General features: G+C 33.2%; 1 protein-coding gene across 6 annotated transcripts in view; it reads left to right on the plus strand.

The window, feature by feature from the left end:
- The window catches only part of LOC105200911 (atrial natriuretic peptide-converting enzyme), an 85,050-nt gene that overhangs the window by 47,664 nt on the left and 18,029 nt on the right, over positions 1 to 19,357 (plus strand). For 4 of the 6 annotated variants that reach the window (XM_039452418.1, XM_026130020.2, XM_026130021.2 and 1 more), the window contains 9 exons: positions 3,478 to 3,595; positions 7,261 to 7,497; positions 7,934 to 8,187; positions 8,995 to 9,282; positions 9,404 to 9,777; positions 12,161 to 12,288; positions 14,068 to 14,194; positions 15,948 to 16,099; positions 19,110 to 19,308. In XM_039452418.1, the coding sequence (XP_039308352.1) occupies positions 3,478 to 3,595; positions 7,261 to 7,497; positions 7,934 to 8,187; positions 8,995 to 9,282; positions 9,404 to 9,777; positions 12,161 to 12,288; positions 14,068 to 14,194; positions 15,948 to 16,099; positions 19,110 to 19,308 (1,877 nt within the window). Of the gene's footprint in view, positions 1 to 3,477; positions 3,596 to 6,016; positions 6,115 to 7,260; positions 7,498 to 7,933; positions 8,188 to 8,994; positions 9,283 to 9,403; positions 9,778 to 12,160; positions 12,289 to 14,067; positions 14,195 to 15,947; positions 16,100 to 19,109; positions 19,309 to 19,357 lie in introns of those variants that run through there. The other 2 variants (XM_039452419.1, XM_026130022.2) reach the window with 2 other exon arrangements.

The following is a 19,357-nucleotide window of genomic DNA, read 5'->3' on the forward strand; positions in this document are numbered from 1 at the left end:
CGAAATAGCTCTATTCGCGCATTTTATTCGCGACAAAGTGAAAAGCACTGTTTAATTCGTTTCGCCATTCGTTTCCCGCTGGCAATTTCGGGTTCGGCGTGTGCGGTAATGAGAGACCCATGAATTTCATGGAAAGTATAACTCTTCCGCGGCACGTTAGTAATTAATTTAGTGTAAACGCAGCGGGATATTTAATCAGACGGCGAATTAGTGGTTTGTCTCCTTCTCTCTCCCTTTCTCTTTCTCTCTCCTAATTAAATAACAACTTGTCGTACATTAATTATAATAATACGAGTGTCCGAGCTTAGAGAACCGCGGGTTGTCACGAACGTGCGGATGATGTATACTTTCGCTAGAAATACAAACTTTGCGGTGGTCATTGTGTAACGAAATGCCGCATTACGTCGTATCACTAGGGAAACGTGTCGCGGTTATAATATTTTCGCTAAATCGATCCATTCTAGGAAGAGCCTTGCAGTAATTAAAATACCTTCACAAATTTGCATAATTGTGTGTGTGTTTTATTAAAATATTTATACAAATGTTAAAATTATATGGATAGAAAAATTGAATAAATTTCTCCTGCGCATAGAGAAATTTTAGAATTTTCGAATCAGTTCCATAATGAATATTAAACGTAACGCACAATTGATACGAATAAATGTAAGACATAAACGTGTCGTATAAAATATATACAACATAATTTATTACACATTTATTCATCTGTGAATATATTGAGACTAATTTTAAAATTCCAATTCCTATTCTTTTGTCTAATTTGTTCTTCTATTGTGTGCAGCGCCTAACATACACATACTGTATGTAATAAAAAGAAAATTATGCAAATTTTTTATAACGATGCAAGAACAATGAGCTAATATAATATACCAACAAAGAAATAAAAAAAAAGATTTAATAGACATGAAATTTACAAAGTATAATGCTGGAGATTGCTTATTTCTTTCAAACTAACATACATACACACCACTGATACTTTCTTTCGAATAAAGCACAATCGTGCTATCTTACATAATACTTGTATTATGTATTACGAGCTAAAAAGAAAACAATTTAGATAAGCACCAAGAAATTTAATTTTGTAATTATATTATTTTCACTGAAATTAAGCAGTATATAGTGTTCTATAGAAGAGAAAAATAACATTATTGATGAGAGTTGCTGTATGGAAAATGCAATAAAATTAATACAAAATCTCTGAAAAGAGTAACACGTGTTATATAGTGCTTGAAATCTTTAGTTTTAGATTGCCACTTTGTTGTACATTTGTATTAATCCCGATAAATATTTTACTTTCTTATAGAGAGAGAGAGAGAAAGAGAGAGAGAGAGAGATTCTAATTTTGACACGTTTTAATATAATTTATTAATATCCATAATTTATTATAGTTTATTTATATTTTCTTTTCTCCTCTTTGTATAAATTTGAAATGTAAGGCACTTTAGTGCGTAAATATTGTTCATAATCTTATCGAATGCTGTACGCTGTGAAAGCTCGTGATTCTCGAGGCTATATGCAGTGCTTCCCACGTTAACAGTATGCTTGAAGTCAATAGTAAAGCTTTGACCGAACCTGAGGTATTAGCTTCTATGCCACAGCTTTCGCTAATCCAGACTCAATGGAGGTTTGCAGTTGACCCGAATCCTCTTGCGGAAGCAAAAAGAAAACAAAAGTTGAAAACGAAAATTGAAACAAAACTGTGATGGAAAATGAATGGGGAAATCGTTTCGAGGAGCATCTGCTTCAATTTCTATCGCAAAGAAACTGAGTCGGAGCACAATTTTATTTTTCTAGAGACCAACATAATACAAATAACAATGGTAAATCTCAGTTTAAAAGATTGCAAGAAGATGTTTCAACAAACCTATCTTCTTTTGTAGTGAACAGTATGAGGTAGATATTTATACAACGTGACAGTAGTAGTATTATTTTGTCATATTGACTTTAAGATCCGGCACGCGCGCGCGCACTTAAAGCATTTCATGATGAAATTAACATTTAATTGAATCCCTCCCTTCTAATGATAATTCTTACGATCGTTACCCATAACATGTAGGCAGCGGCAATTGCCTTTATGTAAATATTAGGGTACGTGAGTGTTAATTAAGAAAGATGTGATTGCGTCTTTTCATTAAACAATTTAAAAAATTAATTTTTTAGTTTTGAGATTAAATTACGAATGCACGTTTAAAACAATAAACATTAGAAAAAAATTTTTTTTATATATGTCAGTAATAAAAATTTCAATGTGTAAGAATTAATATTAAAAGTATTAAACATTAATTTATAATAATATATCAATGAAACATGTAACACATATATATGGTATAATATCTATTATACTTGTTAGTAATACAATATAATTCTCAATTGTAAAAGAGTGTCGTAAAAATAATAAAATAGCCTTTCATAAATTAATACTTTTATCTCAATAACAGACTCATAAAGAAGATAGATTAAAGATGAGCTGTTAGAAGATGAAAAGGGTAAATGTTTAAAACAGTATGTAGGAATGTTTTAACCTAACTTATTGTTAATCATCTACAGCCTAACATGTTAATTATAATTAATAACAATAAAAAGGATATAAATAATAGGAATATAATAACAGAAAATCACAGTGGTTAGACGCGTGTTGATATACTGCGATACATTGATTTGTGAAGATTGTTATTGTTTATCGTTATTGATCAAGTCCAAATTTAAAATCATAGATTATCTTTAACTTGAAATAGCTTTTAATATTTACCCTTATTATCTTATTTTGTTATTATCACTTTCAAATATTTCAGAATGATAAAATGTGTGTACGAGTGCAGCATATTATAAATGCAGAAACGAAAGTGTGAATATTGCAAAAAGTTTTTGATCATGTCAATCGTTGGGGAAACTCGGGAAAAACAATTTATATTAATCATCCCAGAAATTGATTTTCATTATGCTTTTATAATAACAACAGCAATTAACGTCGATTACGCGTGTACACATAATTGCGGCGAGAAACGTAATATTTGTGGCTAACACGCTTCACACGATATATTCTACCGCTTTTTGTTATGTTTTTTTATCGTGCAAACAATTTGTGATAAAAGCATGCCATAAAAGTACACATATCTTTTAGCACGAAAACCAATAATCTACATATTTTTTTTCAGTCCTATTCGATATTTACACAATTTTATCGAATATAAAATTTTATAACGTCCATTGTTAAACTAACTGTCATACAAGACGACCAAGAGTTTTTAAATAAATAATAATAGAAATAAATAGAATAAATAATTTTTGTTATTCAATATGTAATAACTGCAGTTATATGTAATTTTTTTGCACTTTGAATTAATTATGTCTGTTTCTGAATTACTAATTTATGACTTTTCTTATTTTTTATTCTAATGCATTGTGAAATAAAAAAAAACGATCAAACACAATGTGATAATAATTTATTTTACATTTTAGGGAGAGCAGAATTCACAGTGTTTGCCTACCAACCAAAACGTCTTTGCTTCCGGAACCACCACGCGCCGGAAATGATGTACCACCACCATTACCACGTCGACATTCTGCCACGCCGGCGGTAACAAATTTCATTTATTTCTAGTTATTTTTAGTCTGATGAATTAGTTCTATTTAGATTTACATATTTTCATTGTTTTATTTTGAATGTGTCTGTTAAATTAAATTAAATGTCTTAAAAAATCACGACACTTCACAAATAAAACAGTCTACATTTGGCATGTTTTACACAAATCATTCATTACACTTATTATTTATTTAGTAATATTATTTAATTACACAGTTCATAATTAACATAGTGACATGAAACAAGCAAAAAATTTACAAAATATTGAAGCAACATATTTACACATAAAGTTTCAATATTTTCCATATTGAAGATAAAAGTTTGGAAGAAAACAAAATAGATATAACTTAATTAAAAAAAATTACATGATATAAAATATTATTATACGTGTATTAGCAATGCTGGATATATGTATTTGTTTAAGAAGATATAATCAAAAAATTAAAATGTTTCAATCTTTTTAAAAATTATATAGCACATAATTTAAAGCAAATAATATTACATAAAAATTTTAAACCAATTAGTTATGTAGTTTCTAAAAATATAAAAGTTACATTAGAGTTTTATGCATGACATCTTATAAAAAATGCATCTAAACGACATATCACATTATATTATTTTTCGAAATGCTTCGAGATACATAAAAATTATATGAACAGAGCAGATCTTTTGTTCTTATAAAAATTCAGCTCCGTTTACCACGTGCTATTTTCGTATATAAATAAAAAGCTGATAAACGTATGTTAAAAATAATTTTTTAATGAACTAAAAAAGAAATATAAAGAAAAATTTCGCAAAATTTAGCTGTTAAAAAATTGTTACAAAGATATTAACTTTAATCTAAAATATGGGGGCAAATTGACCCAGAATAAATGATTGATTCTCCGTTTCGCTTTTGTTTGCTTTACCACTTAGTATCTTCCTCCGACACCTTAATCTTGACTTCAGCCAAGTAACATCAATAAATTTCAAATATTTTAGCTGCAAACAGTAGTTCTCTTATCTTTTTGGTCACGTGATCATGAATGTAGTTTTTTGTATAATTCAGCGTATTACATAAAATATTTTTAATTTTCAGTTTTTTTAGTTTATTTTTACTTTATCTTTTGTTTAACTTTTGTATAAAATATAAACATGTATTTTATTTTGTACATTATTTACTAATAATTTTTATTTTTGTTAAACAAACAGTAATTGTTATTTTTAATTATTTTTTAATAATAAAATTTTTTATTAATATTTTTAGCTTTTTAAATAATAATATGCTTTGAAAAGTTAATGGACAATAAAAAAAACATGTACTTTAGATAATTTTAAATGCTTGCAAATTATTATTTTATGTTTAAAATGTGTCAGTTTATAATTACTTATAAATAAAAATAAAAAAACTTTGTCTACACATAAAATATAAACAAAATTAAAGTGTGAGTCAAATTGACTCTCACATTATCATTTACGTTAAAAAAAATTAAGCGCCCACTTAATTATAAACTAAACAAATAATTGTACAATGTTCCACGTGTCGGTAAACATTGAACTATGTGACGATATGCGATGCAAGCATTGAAACGAGTTAGCTGTTTAATTATACAGTCACATCCAATATTTTAATCCAACGAATGGACTAATACATGCTAAAATTTCAAAAATTGTTTTATTCTCAGTTTATACAGTCATTTTTACTGAGATTACATCAATCATATATTCTTGAAAGAATATTAATTACTAATCCATATATTCATGATCTCTCTCACTACTTATTGTAATGTAAACGTTGTGCACGTCGAACAATTGAGAGATATTAAAGAGGAAGTTGCTGGAATGATTAAGGGAGAAAAGGAGATGGCGAGGCGAGAGATACTAAAAGGATTTTCGAACTTTGTATCTCCTCCTACACAGGTAAGTTTGGAAAGTTACTGCATGGTCGGTATCCCGGCGTACCACATAATCTCGACACCTTAAATCACGCGACTAAAGCTCGGTAGTTAGTGGTACGCCGCTACTTTGCGAATTAATATCAGTGAATGGGAAAGACTGTTCGACAAGATTAAAATCCTGTTCTAAAAAGACTTTATGAAAAAGAGGATTGCAAAAAGACAAATTGTATTTTTTGTTACAATTTACTAATAATGCAGTCATCGATATGCAGTCTGCAAATAATGTGCGCATTGTCGCGTGAAATAAATATAAAATATGTAAGTGTAAGCAGCATAAAGACTATTTTATGGAAAGCTACGTACAGTTTTTTTTTAAATTGCATTGCGCATACACGTAATAAAACACTATATGTATGGAAAACTTTAAATTTGTTTAATTTGATTAATCAGAAACATAAATCAAATAAATTATATTTGAATTTGTCTAATAAAATTTTCGATTGAAGCTAAAACTAAATAATGATTCTTGATTTGACAGAAAAGAGAAACCTACAAATTGAAATTCGGCGCTGCGATAAGTAGATAACATCTTCAACAACTCACATCATGCAACATACACTGGATACACATCACACGGTATTCACTAACATTGCAAGTACTAGTTAGTATTTTAATAAAATTTAATTATTTTTCTGTTTGGTTTTAATGCAATTTTGCAGAAACAATTTAATTTTACCGACTATTATAAATTATTATATACAAATTTTTATTTGTTATTTATATTCTCAGATTTGTCTTTATTTGTCACAATTATTGAAATTAATCTTAAAGATAAATAATTTAATTAAATAGGTAATAAATTTTTATTTATAATTAACTGCTTTTGTTTAAAAATTTATAATTTAAAAAATACTTTCAAATATATTCATATTACATATTTTTAAAAGTATTAGCATATATATATATATATATATATATATATATATATATATATATATATAAATACTGGATTTATTATTAAAAATTAAAACGTTTTTAGTATATAAAAGCGCTGCATTAATTAAAGCATCAATTGATAAATATTTTTATCAATACAAATTTGAGAATTATAAAATGGCTCTCAAAATGTCGAAAGCCATATTCTAAAATCGTTGAAAGTACTCGAGGTATTAAAGCGTGATTCACGTGAAGAGTAGTTTACCAACGATAAATGCTTGAAGCTAATGAACTTGCGTGTTGCTTCACGTGTGTCAACAAGGTAGTTAAACTTAATGCTTGTCTTCGAACGATGATAAGCGTTGTAACTTTGCGCGTAACTTTCACGTCAATTTACGCAAATCACGTAGCTCGTTGCCAGTGAGAATTCTCATTACAAAACGGTGATGTTTCCACGTCAAATTACGAATCCGTTTAGAGGAGGCAAACAGAAAATTTCTCTTTCAAAGCAAATGCTCAAAAGCAAATCATTTAAAACTGTATGATTGTAAAAAGAAAAAAAGAATGCGAAAAAATTAAAATAAGAGAAAACCAGTTTCAAGAGGTTTAATTTGACAGGCCAGTAATTTTCTCTCAAATTTCAGTTTTCAAGTGCATCTATTTTATTAGATTTTTCTACTTATATTAGAATTTTTAACTATCCGACACCGATGAGATAAGTGAGACCGAGTTTTTGATATTAAACTTTCTATTAAATGACAAGCAATAACTTAAAAATTCTTCTTGTACATCTTACAATCAAAGTAAGAGCATAGAGACAAAAATCGTGCTCTTCTCTTGGCGTAGGTAGCACCACCCCCGATTCCTTTGAGGCCGCCGGCAATCCCGAAGAGAAGCAAGAACGAAAAACCTATACCATTGCCACTTACAACCAGGCAGAGCAATCAAGTGACTCCTTGCAAGCCAAGCGATCCTTTGTCCGCACCTTCATCAGGAATATCGACTTCGTGGAACAGCGTCGACTCAACAAATCAAAAACTTATAGATCTGGGTTCCTTTAAAAATCAGAATCAAGCGTCACAGGTAAAATTAATTCTATAAAGTCTCTCTCTCTCTCTTTAAAGTCTATATTATTTTTATCAAAATATTTTTTAAAACTAGCAAACTAAGAAATAATGTAATCATTAATAGCTTTCTATAATTAAGCCTTAACCAAGTTGCAAAGTGCAAAGCGATATTCTTGTACTCATGCAGCCATCATAAAACATATTTTTAAAAAATATGCATACTAAATCCAAAATAGATTAAACATTATTTATATTCTAATAATCCACTCCCATTGATAAAAAAAAGTAAACAAAATGGACAATTAGATGTCTCGATGCTTCTTTTTTTGAGTAACATTAGGATTAACATCTGTTTCAATTTGTTACTTCAAATACGAATTTATCGATTCGAAGCACACCGATAATTTCATTCAGTATGAAGCTCGTTTACACGAATTTTCGACAAATTGCAGGATTACATATTGAGTTATGGCAGAAAGGACTCGCGGGAAACGAGTAAGCACAACGATTTTGTGGCTGATTTTGATCAAGCAAATTTTCAAGAGGGACATAAGCTCGCGCAACATTCGAGCTTCGAGGAGTTGCAAAAGGCCTCCCTGGACCTCGAGAAACGACTTCATGAGAGAATTATTAAGAGCGCCGAGATAAAGTTCGAGAATCCGAGTGGCCGTCAACAACAGGGCACGGTGGCGTCGCGGCGTAACAGGTAATAAAAATAGATTATTTGCATAGGATTCCATATTTTTTTAAAATCTTTTTCGAAAGAACGGTTTTATGTACCGCACAATTCTCGTGCAAACGATTGCCCACGTGTATATTACGGAGTCACGCTGTCACATTCGGCGCCGAGTGCTTATTTTCAGCAGCCTGCGTTAAAACCACTCGAACGTAAGATTTCGCCGTGCGCTGCTGCATTCGGATAAAGGTTGGCAATATGTCGCGGTCGTCGGTTCGGACTTGCAGAGATATTATAGACGATTACGCTCACGATGACTTCGTTAAATGTAGCGTAAGTTCCACTGCGGGTGAATCTGGAGACGAGGGTACTTTTGAAACTGTCACTGTACTGCTCTACTATCCAGTTGGATATCTTTCGTTTAGAATTTCTAGTTCGGAATATTATGGAATATTATGGAAAGAAGTAATATTCTTCGAAAATGCTTATTTATTACGTTTATTTGTGACACATTTACTATATACTCGTATTTGTTTAGGAGAAATATTGCGAGCTACCTTTTTATTTTTGACTCTAACATTTTCTACACAAATGATGTTTTCGCCAAAAGAAGTTAATTGTTCGACTCTTTGCAACGGAAAACAATCTTCTATTACATTCTGCAACATCCTCTTTAAATATTTACAAATTAATTGATAAATCCCGCGATTTGTTGATTACAAATTTATGGTTTCAAATCATTCGGAAATGCAAAAATAATGCGATCGCGTGAATCACGAGAAATAACGTGATTTTTAACATTGCTGCTCACGAGGAGTTCTCCTCCTGTTCATGTAGACAGCAATTGTCAAAATATACGAAAGAGAACGAGTCCGGTAGCTGCGAGCAAAGAGAATCGTCAGCCGAGAGCAAGCCTAGAGAAGAAATGGCGTTACCGCGAAGGGAGATTTTTCAAAAAGACGAATTGAAGTACGCAACGATTTTGAATTCCGGCCGCGAGCGACGATCGAAGTTCGAGGAGCTGCAGGCGGCCTCGAAGAATCTAGAGAGGCGTTTGCACGAGGACGATGATTATCGTCGACGTCAAGAGATGGAGAGACGGATAAGCAAGGACAAGCCACCTAGGTACATGCCTACTATGTAGCTTCTTCCTTACTTTCGTCGAACGCCAGTTTACAAAATTTCATAATTTTCGTTCAAAAACGCTCGGATTAATCAATATAAACGCGCGATTCATTGCGTTTAGATATGAGGACCTGGAGGGAATCCCACATGACATCGACAAACGTTACCATGGCGAGCAGAGGGCTTTGGAGCAGCACCCAATGATGCGAAGCAAATACGAGAGCGACATGGAGAGGGCCAGGAATATTCTTCAGCATAATCTGAGGAAGGAGCGAGTCGGTGGCGGCGGTGGCGAGAAACTCGAGAAATTACCGAAAGCAACGCAGACGAATCTACCACCACCTTTGAGCGCTATTTGTCAGAGTCCCGTACCGAAACCTATCAGCGTCCGGCAGGACAGCAACGTTTCCTCAGACAGTTTCAGTCAAACCAGTTCGCCCAGTTATACCAGCAAGACAATGGAAGCCCCCCTTCTGCCTCATAGGAAAGTCCCAGGTATGTTCGAACTTTGCCAAAAAGCTTACCGAATAGTTATCTTGAAGGGTGTTATCGTTAGCGAAGAACTAACAGAAGCACTAGAAAAGAAGTCACTGATTGAGACTTTCGCATGAACTTTCATCGAAAGTGGACAATAAAATCAACCGATCCATTTTTGATCGATAAATTTTAACAATAAGTGACATATAAATATCTAATTGTTTTTGATTTAATGAACAATTTGTAAGTGAATGTTCTTATCAAACAATTTGTAATTTTTGGCAAAAAAAACTTTACAATGCAATCAATTCTACGCTTTTAGAATTATTATTCAACGAAAAGTTTTTGCTTATAACATTGTTATCTTTTTTACGACGCTTAGGGTTAATCCTTTAAGCCTTCACGCTTCTGTGTCAAAGTAGATATGACATAACGTGCTCCGTTTCTCTCACTTTGCAATAATACTCCGCATAGTTCTATAAATATTCAACGCAGTCCATGATTATAGTTGGCAAACTATTGGAAGAATTTCAATAATTCCATTATAGATGGTGATAATATTAAAATGAGAACGTAGTAATGAGATATTTGCTTTCTTTTATCTATGGAAATTGAATCGGATTACAAAGGATTAAATATAATGTAGGATCGTGACAAATAATGAGTAACTTAAAACTCATTCTCTCTTTACACGCACCATAGAGACGCTACCGCGAGATAGTCAGTATCGCGGATTCTGCAAACGACTGACCGGGAGAGTCTAGCTGTTTTGTCGAGTTGAGCAACGCAAATTTTCTTAGTGGCTGATTTTGATTATTTACTCTGTTTTCTTTTTTTTTAAATTAAACTTCTTGTATTATTCATTCCTCTTTTTCTCTTTAACGCTCTGGTAAAGATTTTTATATGAATTGAAACATATTTTAGAAATATTGAGAAAGTTTATATCTTTTCTTAACATTTTTCATATGTGTAAATGAAATATTCTAAGATTTAGACTTTTTTAACATTTCTGAAAAATGTTCCAATTTGCATAAGAAATTTGAAAAATTTCTATAAGTCACAAAATTATATAAAATTCTAAAAACTCTGGAAGATTGTGAGAAAAATTTTCACCAGGGCGTAGAGAGAAAAAGAGAAAAAATGAATAGTACAAAGAATTCAACTGAAAAGAATAAATCTTTTCTTTCGAACTTAAAAGGTGTTGCACAATGCGTATATACATATATACTTTGATACATATTCGCCATTGCGTCTCGATCATACGAAAAGAGTAAAGAGCAGAAAGAGGGAAAGAGAGAGAGAAAGAAGGCTGATCTCACCATCTCCGATTAATTTAGGCTGCGTTTTCAAATTCACAGTACTGAAAATCTGTAGTTTACGTACTATGAATTTTTAGTACTAAAATTGAATTTCGGAATGTAGCCTAAATTTATGAATTGCTAACTGTAAAACTTAAAACTGATCATGTTTATTTTGTTTTTCTTGTTTATTTTTTACAAATTATAATTTATGTAACATAATACTTTTAATAAATAATGCGTAAATATTAAGTAACACGTTTCATTAAAATAATTAAAAAAAATCAAATTAGAAATAATCAGTTTTAAGTTTCGCAGTTAGCAATTCATCGACCGATTTTTCAAATTAATCGAAGCTGATGAGACCAGTCCAAAGAAAGAAAGTTCAGAGTGATCACGCAGAAACGTGTAAAATCGCGTAAAGCGAGCGAAAGATAAAATAAGAATTCGAAGAATAAAGAGTGATCGCGTGTAGAATCGCGTTAAATCGCAGTAAGTTAAGAGGGAATTAAACGAATGACATAGAGTGTCAAGATAGCTCTAAGCGTTGATCGTACAGTTATCTTTGTGCGCAAGTTACACGAGCTACAATTAATCCATATTAAAGTCATTAATTTTTGTTCTATTAAAAGTGTGGTGCACGAATTCTTATTAAATTAATTAATCTCTAGCTCTCCACAATTCCACAATAGGGAGGAACGTGTTTCACGACGTATCTAATGATAACAGGATACATCTCACAAATTGAATTTTCTTCTTTATATTCTGTTTCTCTCGCAAAGCTCGAGGAATTTTCTTGAGAACGACAAATAAACGTCGAGGCAAAACGCGCGACAGCTGAGACGAGACTGAAAGCTTTTTCTCTCCTATCGCGTCATCCAGTTTTTCTTTTTCCTTCGCTCGTTATGCTACCGTTAAAGCAGTTTATCCGAGAGGAATAGAAAGTAAAGTTTTCCATCGCAAAATTCATTTGTAAAACATCTCAACTCGTGCACTCCTCGCTTTCCTTCTCGATTTGTAAAATTTGTAGCATGGAAGAGAGTTGCGACTTATCAACAAATTGACAACAAAAAAATCGATAATCGATCTTTAACGCCTTCTAGACAGAGCCTTGGTGTCGGAGCCTGATAACTCATCTGGCAGGCCGATAACGAAGTCTACGAGCACGCCGGCCAGTTTGCAGACTATCGTTAGAATGCACGCCGGGAACAATAGCTCCTTGCATCATAAAGTAAGCGCTTAACATCACTTTTGGCAACACGAGCAAAGAGATTAAAAAAAAAAAAAATATGAGGCACTCTTGATGTATTCCTGACATCATAAAGTTAGATTTAAATTTTATGTAACGAGATTTAGCTTCGTGTTGTAATGACATGTGACTTAATGTGAAAAATAGTGAACTCATAATCAATGGATCCCAGGTTCGATTCTGGTCGTCAGTACATTTTCATATAGTCGTACATATATCCTGAAAAAATACCTGGAATTGTATCAGTAAACCTAAAAAACTAAGACATAAGGAACTAGGGCTGCATAAATTTATCCCTTTCTTACTGCACGGGCATACATGTAACATATTCCATCAATGTTTAAGTGTTTATAATTTCGGTAAAATGCAATATGATTAAAGCAACTGTGTAAAATTTTTATTTTAAAATGTTCAAGAATCCCCTATGAGTAGAGTTGTCTAAAATTGTAAATTGCAAAAGATATTTAATATAAAAAAAAATAAACTTTTTGAAAAATTATTAATTATACTTAATAAAGAGATAGAAACAAAAAACCTAAAGGAACGAACAGTTGAAGCTGTACATTTTAAATTTAAAAAAATGTATTTAATTAAAAGACCTTTTCATTTAAAACAAAACATTTTTAGGCGTGAACAATGAAAAAAACCATTTCACTCTGCCAAGTACGCACAGTAATGAAATTATTCTGAAATTTTACTTTATTATTCTGAAACATACAAAAACATTTTTTTTCAAATTTTAACATTGTCATTGTAATAGTTCCTTAAGCCTTTCAAAAGATTTAGTAATTATTTTTTTCTACAACATTTACTTATATTGAATTTTTTGCCTGGGACAATATCGCACGGATGCTATATCCGAATTCCCTTTTTACGTGCGATCTCTTCGGCTTCTTCACACAAACTGACGCTGCTAGGTAGGAGAAAATAAACATTGAACTTCCTCTCGCCCTTTCCTGCCACATTCAGTTCCCTCACCTACTGGTTTCTACGAATGCTACGCGATTTTCAAACACACTAGATATATCATATCCCCGTGTGGTAAGTGAGAATTACGAGCTCAAAGCTATGTCACACCTAAAAAAACCTAGTGTTGGATTGCGTTAGATTTAGAAATCAGCGATTCCTTGTATCAAGCCTAAGTAAAAAAAGAAGCTCGAGCAGCAGATCCATAAGGCTCGGTACGCTGGACCTGGTAACTTAGCGGGAGTCACAGAAAAAGTCTTTAAGGCGCATTCACATACAGAGCGGAAAAGCGGAATTCAATGAGAAGTTGCACTCAGTTACACTAGTGGCTGCTCACATATGTATTTTGCCACCTGCGATTGAATTCCGTCCATTACAGTTGTGTATGCAAGCTTTACCAACAAAAAAAGGGTTTACTGCTGACACAAATGGCACTGGATTTGTTGCCAAACTTTAAGCAAGTTTGATGCCAACTTGGCGTCGGTTCGCTGGCAAATTGCTTATTGGTATGCTTTTCCGCATTCTGCTTTTCCACTCTGAATACACCTTCTAGATCTAGCCGAAACGGGTGGGACTATCATCATTCAAATATCAATCCCTACACGTAGTGTAGAAACGCTAGTAGAAACAAGCTTTTGCGAGTGGAACTATATCAGTCCCCGGCACATAGTGTAGAGTAGAAACGCCCGTAGAAACTATCTTCGTGTTGCATATCTTTTTTTGCCGTTTTTTGTTTGTTGTGGCGTGTACATTTCGCAAGAGCGGATATTCTAAATTCTCGATATGTCTGAGCAGATAATCAGGGACATGACTGGCAGCCACTACGTGACAACGGGAAGACTACGTTTCAGATTTGTGCAGGTTCTGCTTAATGCCATTGCCCTCTTGGCTATCGCCGGCGGTTTAGCCGCCTACTTCAAAAGTGAGTGTAAAGCATTTCTCTTGATCCAATTCTAATTGAAACGTTTTTTCAACAACTGGCGTCGTTAAGGTTTAAAGTATCGGAAATTTGATTATACCGTCGAAATATATGCAAGCGATTAAAAAGTGCGCTTGTTTTTCGGCCGAGGTATAAATAATGCAAGTGAAGTTCCAAAAACATCGCGATGCAAATAACGACGCGCGTGATATTTGACCGGGATAAATATGCTTGTTAAACACTCCGAACGCTTTAATATGCATGCATGTGCAACGACAAGCTTCGCGAGACCGAAAGATCAATAGCGCCGTAAGTTCTTGTAATCCACTTGATTCCAATTGTCAACGTTATCTCGGTAACAGACGCATGTTATACAAGCTCCATTCTGTTATGTCTTTAAAGATCTTACATCCTTCACTTTTATATCGAATAAATGTTTCGTGCACGTTGAATTCTGCAGCTGGAATGTCGCATCAATATCGGTATTAGCAAAATGATTACGTCGTGATTTAAAACAGAGATTGAATTCCGAAATAATTTTCCGAAGTAATTACGTATCGCGCGCATACTTTTTACGAAACTGTAATACCGAAAACCTTTTAATTATACCGATGTTACGGGTGGTACTTCAAATATCGGTACATAACCGAAATTTTCGTAACACATGTGTTCATAATTTTTCGGCAATATTGATATTATCTTTGTATTACTGTCACTGCATTTCTGAATATTAATAAATCAATCTGATATTAATCAAAAAATCAATATGATTCCTAACATTCTCGATGCACATTTTACGACAGCGAGAATCATAAGAGAGAAATATAACACACAAAAATTAACGCATATAATAATATGATTTAATTATAGCAATTAATTGAAGTTTCGAATTTATATACATTTTGCGCTTCCCTTAATTTCTCTTAAAATATAAACCGCGATTGCCATTAGCGAAAGTAATAGCTTCAATTTATTAATGCTTTCCCTAATATAATATACAAGTAATAATAAATTATAATATAATATATTGAAAAATTATGTATACAAATGTAACAACATTTCTACCACGATCGCCGTTACATATTTCAATTATTAAAAAAAAGCCGATAAATACTAGTACGCAACAGACATTTTTTTAATATCCTTTTCAATTCTTGATTTAATGTTAAGTACGAAGCGGGTGATAACATTAGGTAACATCGTAGCGTCGAGTGCCGCGTGTCTGCGGTTGACACGTTAATAATTACAAAAGTTTGCAACGTACACATCCCCTTCTGTCCCGGAACGTGACCGTTTTCAACACGGAGAATATTTCTTGACTCGAATGCGACAAATGCGACAAATTTGTCAAGCCAATATGACAAATGATTTTTATATATATTGTATATATACAATATACGAGTATGTATGCGTATATACATGGAAAGAACAATTTTACTGTATCTAAATATTTAACTAGGTATATTTAACTAGGAAAATAATTTTATATTAAACTATCAGAGTCATTATATAAGACGTTCAAGGATGATACTGCTGCAAAAATTTTGACATTCTAGCAACCAGTACGAATGTCCAAAATAAATTTTTAAATGGTACAACATAATTATTTTTCGATCTGTATTTCATCAAAATTTGTACATTTCAGTGATTTAATCGGCGATACATACACGCATACATATATACACAAATTATAATCACGACAGCGGTGATGAATATATCGTTTTTATATCAATGTCCATATTCTTTCATCGACCAGCGTATCCTGAAAATGACTTCAAATTGGAGAATAGAACCATATACACGGCTGTGATCCCGATATCTGAAAGTACGCATTTCGTTGTCGAAGACAAGAATCCAGCTCCGGGAGTGTGTCTACCCATCATCGTGACTTTCTGCCAGCAGCACAAGGTAACAATTGCACCCCCCAGTTATATTGTTGAATTAACATCTAAGCTGGAAAAAGTTGACGCGGATGTAAAGACTCGGTTATTTTATGTAAAATGACCAATTGTTAAAAATGTAGAATTGTAAAGAGAAAGAGGTCTCTTTAACTCTGGGAATCCACGTGGACCCATGTTCTCGAAACATTCAACGCATTTTAGCGGCTTGCGCAAAAGTTGCTTGTTCACGATGATATGTATTACGCTTTTCACAAAAGAGGTTTGGCCGCCTTCGGAGAATTTAAAATAATTCTGTACGCGGAATGTGCGCGTGGGCGGCACACCGGAATTCGCCCCGGTATGCAGCATCATAACCATGCCACTTGCCCTCAGCGCCGGTATACCGACGAGTAAGAGTGACAACAGCGTTACTTTCTCCCTTCAGTGGCGAATCGTCCTCACGGGGCATTAGAAGCACCCGTCGACGCTCGTAATTTCGATGTTTCCACGGCCCTGAATACAACTTCCACTTACTTTTTTCCCCTCTATTTTGATGGCCCTCGCTTGAACAATGTGTGTTTTAAAATTCATAAGGCATTCACTGTGCAGCCGTGCGTTTTAAATTTTTTCCGAGTACACACGTGACTGAGTACGAGCGAGATTGAGCAGCGACGAAGATTGCGAAAATGTTGTTATTAGAAGAGAATTTTAGAGGAAAATCTTGTGGTTACGGTTGAGCGACTTGGGATTTACATAAATCGGATTTTGTGAATTATTAAAAGTTTAATATCATTCCGAAATTTTTTCCGTTTGAAGAATTTAACATTAAAAATATGAAATCTGAAATTTCCTATATTCATTTTAAGTCACGATAAAATTTTAAGAATATTAATTAGTTTACATTATTTTATTTCATTATCCTACTTGTAGAGGACAGTCGCCAATATCACTCTGTTTTATTGAATCATATTTCTTAAACAAAAACTAAAAATATAACTTTGGAAACATGAAAGTATTTTTTTTGTCAGAAAATAGGATATTTATTTTTTTTTTTTAAGTCTTTCTTTCAGAAATTTATAGAAAATTCTCTAAACTTGAAAGTATTTTCTATCAAATGATATGCGTAGGTTGCTCCGAAAGTTTCCGCAAAACTGTATACAAACGTATAATTAATTTTTGAAATTGGCTTTATTGTTTCTCAAAATACTTTCCGTTACACTGAATACACTTTCCCATTTAATAAAAACAATTGCTGAAGCACTTTGTCTGGCGTGTTAAACTTCAAATCACGCATTTTATCCTTGATGTATGAAAATAGAAAGAAGTCACAAGGTGCCAGATCGGGACTATAAAGCGGATGAGTTATTAATTGTGCACGGGCAGTGGCCAAAAACTGAGTTATCTCCTCTGCAATGTGCAACGACTCCGTTAAAAGATCCTTTGCAAGTGACACTGTGCAACACAGTGTACATACAACCCAGTGTTTTCCAACTATAACATAAGTTGACACAATCAGCTAAAGTGCTGTGTAGCTGTTTTACGTCACTTCATAGATACCAGATTCTTAGATTTGGTATCAGTGGAGTGAATGCCGTCCTAGCAAACATTCTTAACTTCAGTTTCTGCGCGATGAAAACGATGTCAAATAATCCATATTTATCCGTGGGAGGTCAAATACGTCTAGCTTCGACAGAAGCGGTGTTTCAACTGCAAGTCGACACTGTGTCACGTAGTGTATGACTGTGTTCCGTTGCTGGAAAGCACCCAAATTATGCAGCACCCAACGAGCACCGGTTTCTGACGCCAAGATAATCATATGCCATTGATTTGATTTGTGTCATACCAATGCCTAGGGATGCTTTCTATTTCTCTGGCTGTTTTCCAGTTACGACACACCGATGTTACACTATGTTCCGTTGTGTAAGATTTTTGTTGGAACACAATTAGAGCTCTAAACTTAATTTCTGATGAATAAATAATAATCTTCTTTCTTTATACAATTTAGATTATGTTCATATTATAAACGAACAAAATTACAGCATGTTACTCATAAAATATTTGAAAAAGTTGATGACACCGACATACTTTACACGCTCGTACTTAGTTTTCTACAGTGTCGAGCAGTGTAACACTGTGACACAGTTGGAACACCTTGTGTTGGACACTATTACGCTGTGTCATCTGTGTACCTTGTTAGAAAACAGCTTCTGTAAGATGTCTTCTTGCAGTAAGTTGCGTATACGTTCTCTGGAGTGACTGCCGTGACAATACGGCCTTCACGGGATTCGTCATTGAGTTCTACTTGATCGCGCATAAAGTACCATTCATAAACAATCCTTTGGGATGGTGCTTCATCAATCATTAAAATTTCATTCTTAAACTTGAAAAATTTGGTTTTAGCTTATATTATATTTAAAAAAATTCCATAAATGTTTGAGTTATGAGTTTTTACTTTTTTTCTAGTCAAACAGATATTATTTTTTCTCCGTATTGATAAAGATACATTACAATGTTTAATTTCCGAGAAATCAAGAAGTATATCTTTAGGAGATTAATATCAGTATTCACGACTTTTCTCTATTTACAATCTTAAGGCACGCAGAAAAACTTAAGCAGTAAGACGTAAGGAAATCAAAATGTTGGATTTGCCACTGCTTACGTTTGGCCTTACGTTCTCGACTGTGATTGGCTGATTCACTTTACTGCCTAAGTTTTACTGATTAAGTTTCTCTGTATGCCATGGCCTTTAAATTCATTCATTTATGCGAATCGTCAAATTATTAATTGCGTTCTGAAATTCATGGCCAGTACTGAAAATCTGTAGCATAAGTAACGTGATCTACAGATTGTTAGTAGTGCTGACAGTGTACATTGGAATGCAGCCATTAATATTCTTGCTTGATTCTTTTAGAAAACATTTTGTTCGATATATTGTATCTTATACAAAGTGTTCAATATAAATGTATTGTATATTGTATATACACATGCAAATAATGGGACATAATTTTTGATTGCGTAATCGCAATTTCAATTCGCAGGTTCCGTACAACTACACTGTGTTTCCAAATTATATGGGCAATTTCGGACAGCGGGAGGCCCAGCACGAGCTGGAGCTTTACGACGCTGTCGTTGACGTCAGATGTTACGAACTGGCTGCTCTATTCCTGTGCAGTGTTTTCGTGCCGAAATGCGGCCCTCGAGGTCGCGTCGTACGTCCCTGTCGTAGTCTTTGCTTTCGTAAGTTTCGTATAAATTATTTATTATCACTAACTTTAGAATCTCTTTT

This window comes from Solenopsis invicta, chromosome 8 (assembly GCF_016802725.1).
Source record: "Solenopsis invicta isolate M01_SB chromosome 8, UNIL_Sinv_3.0, whole genome shotgun sequence".
NCBI classification, from domain to species: Eukaryota; Metazoa; Arthropoda; class Insecta; order Hymenoptera; family Formicidae; genus Solenopsis; species Solenopsis invicta.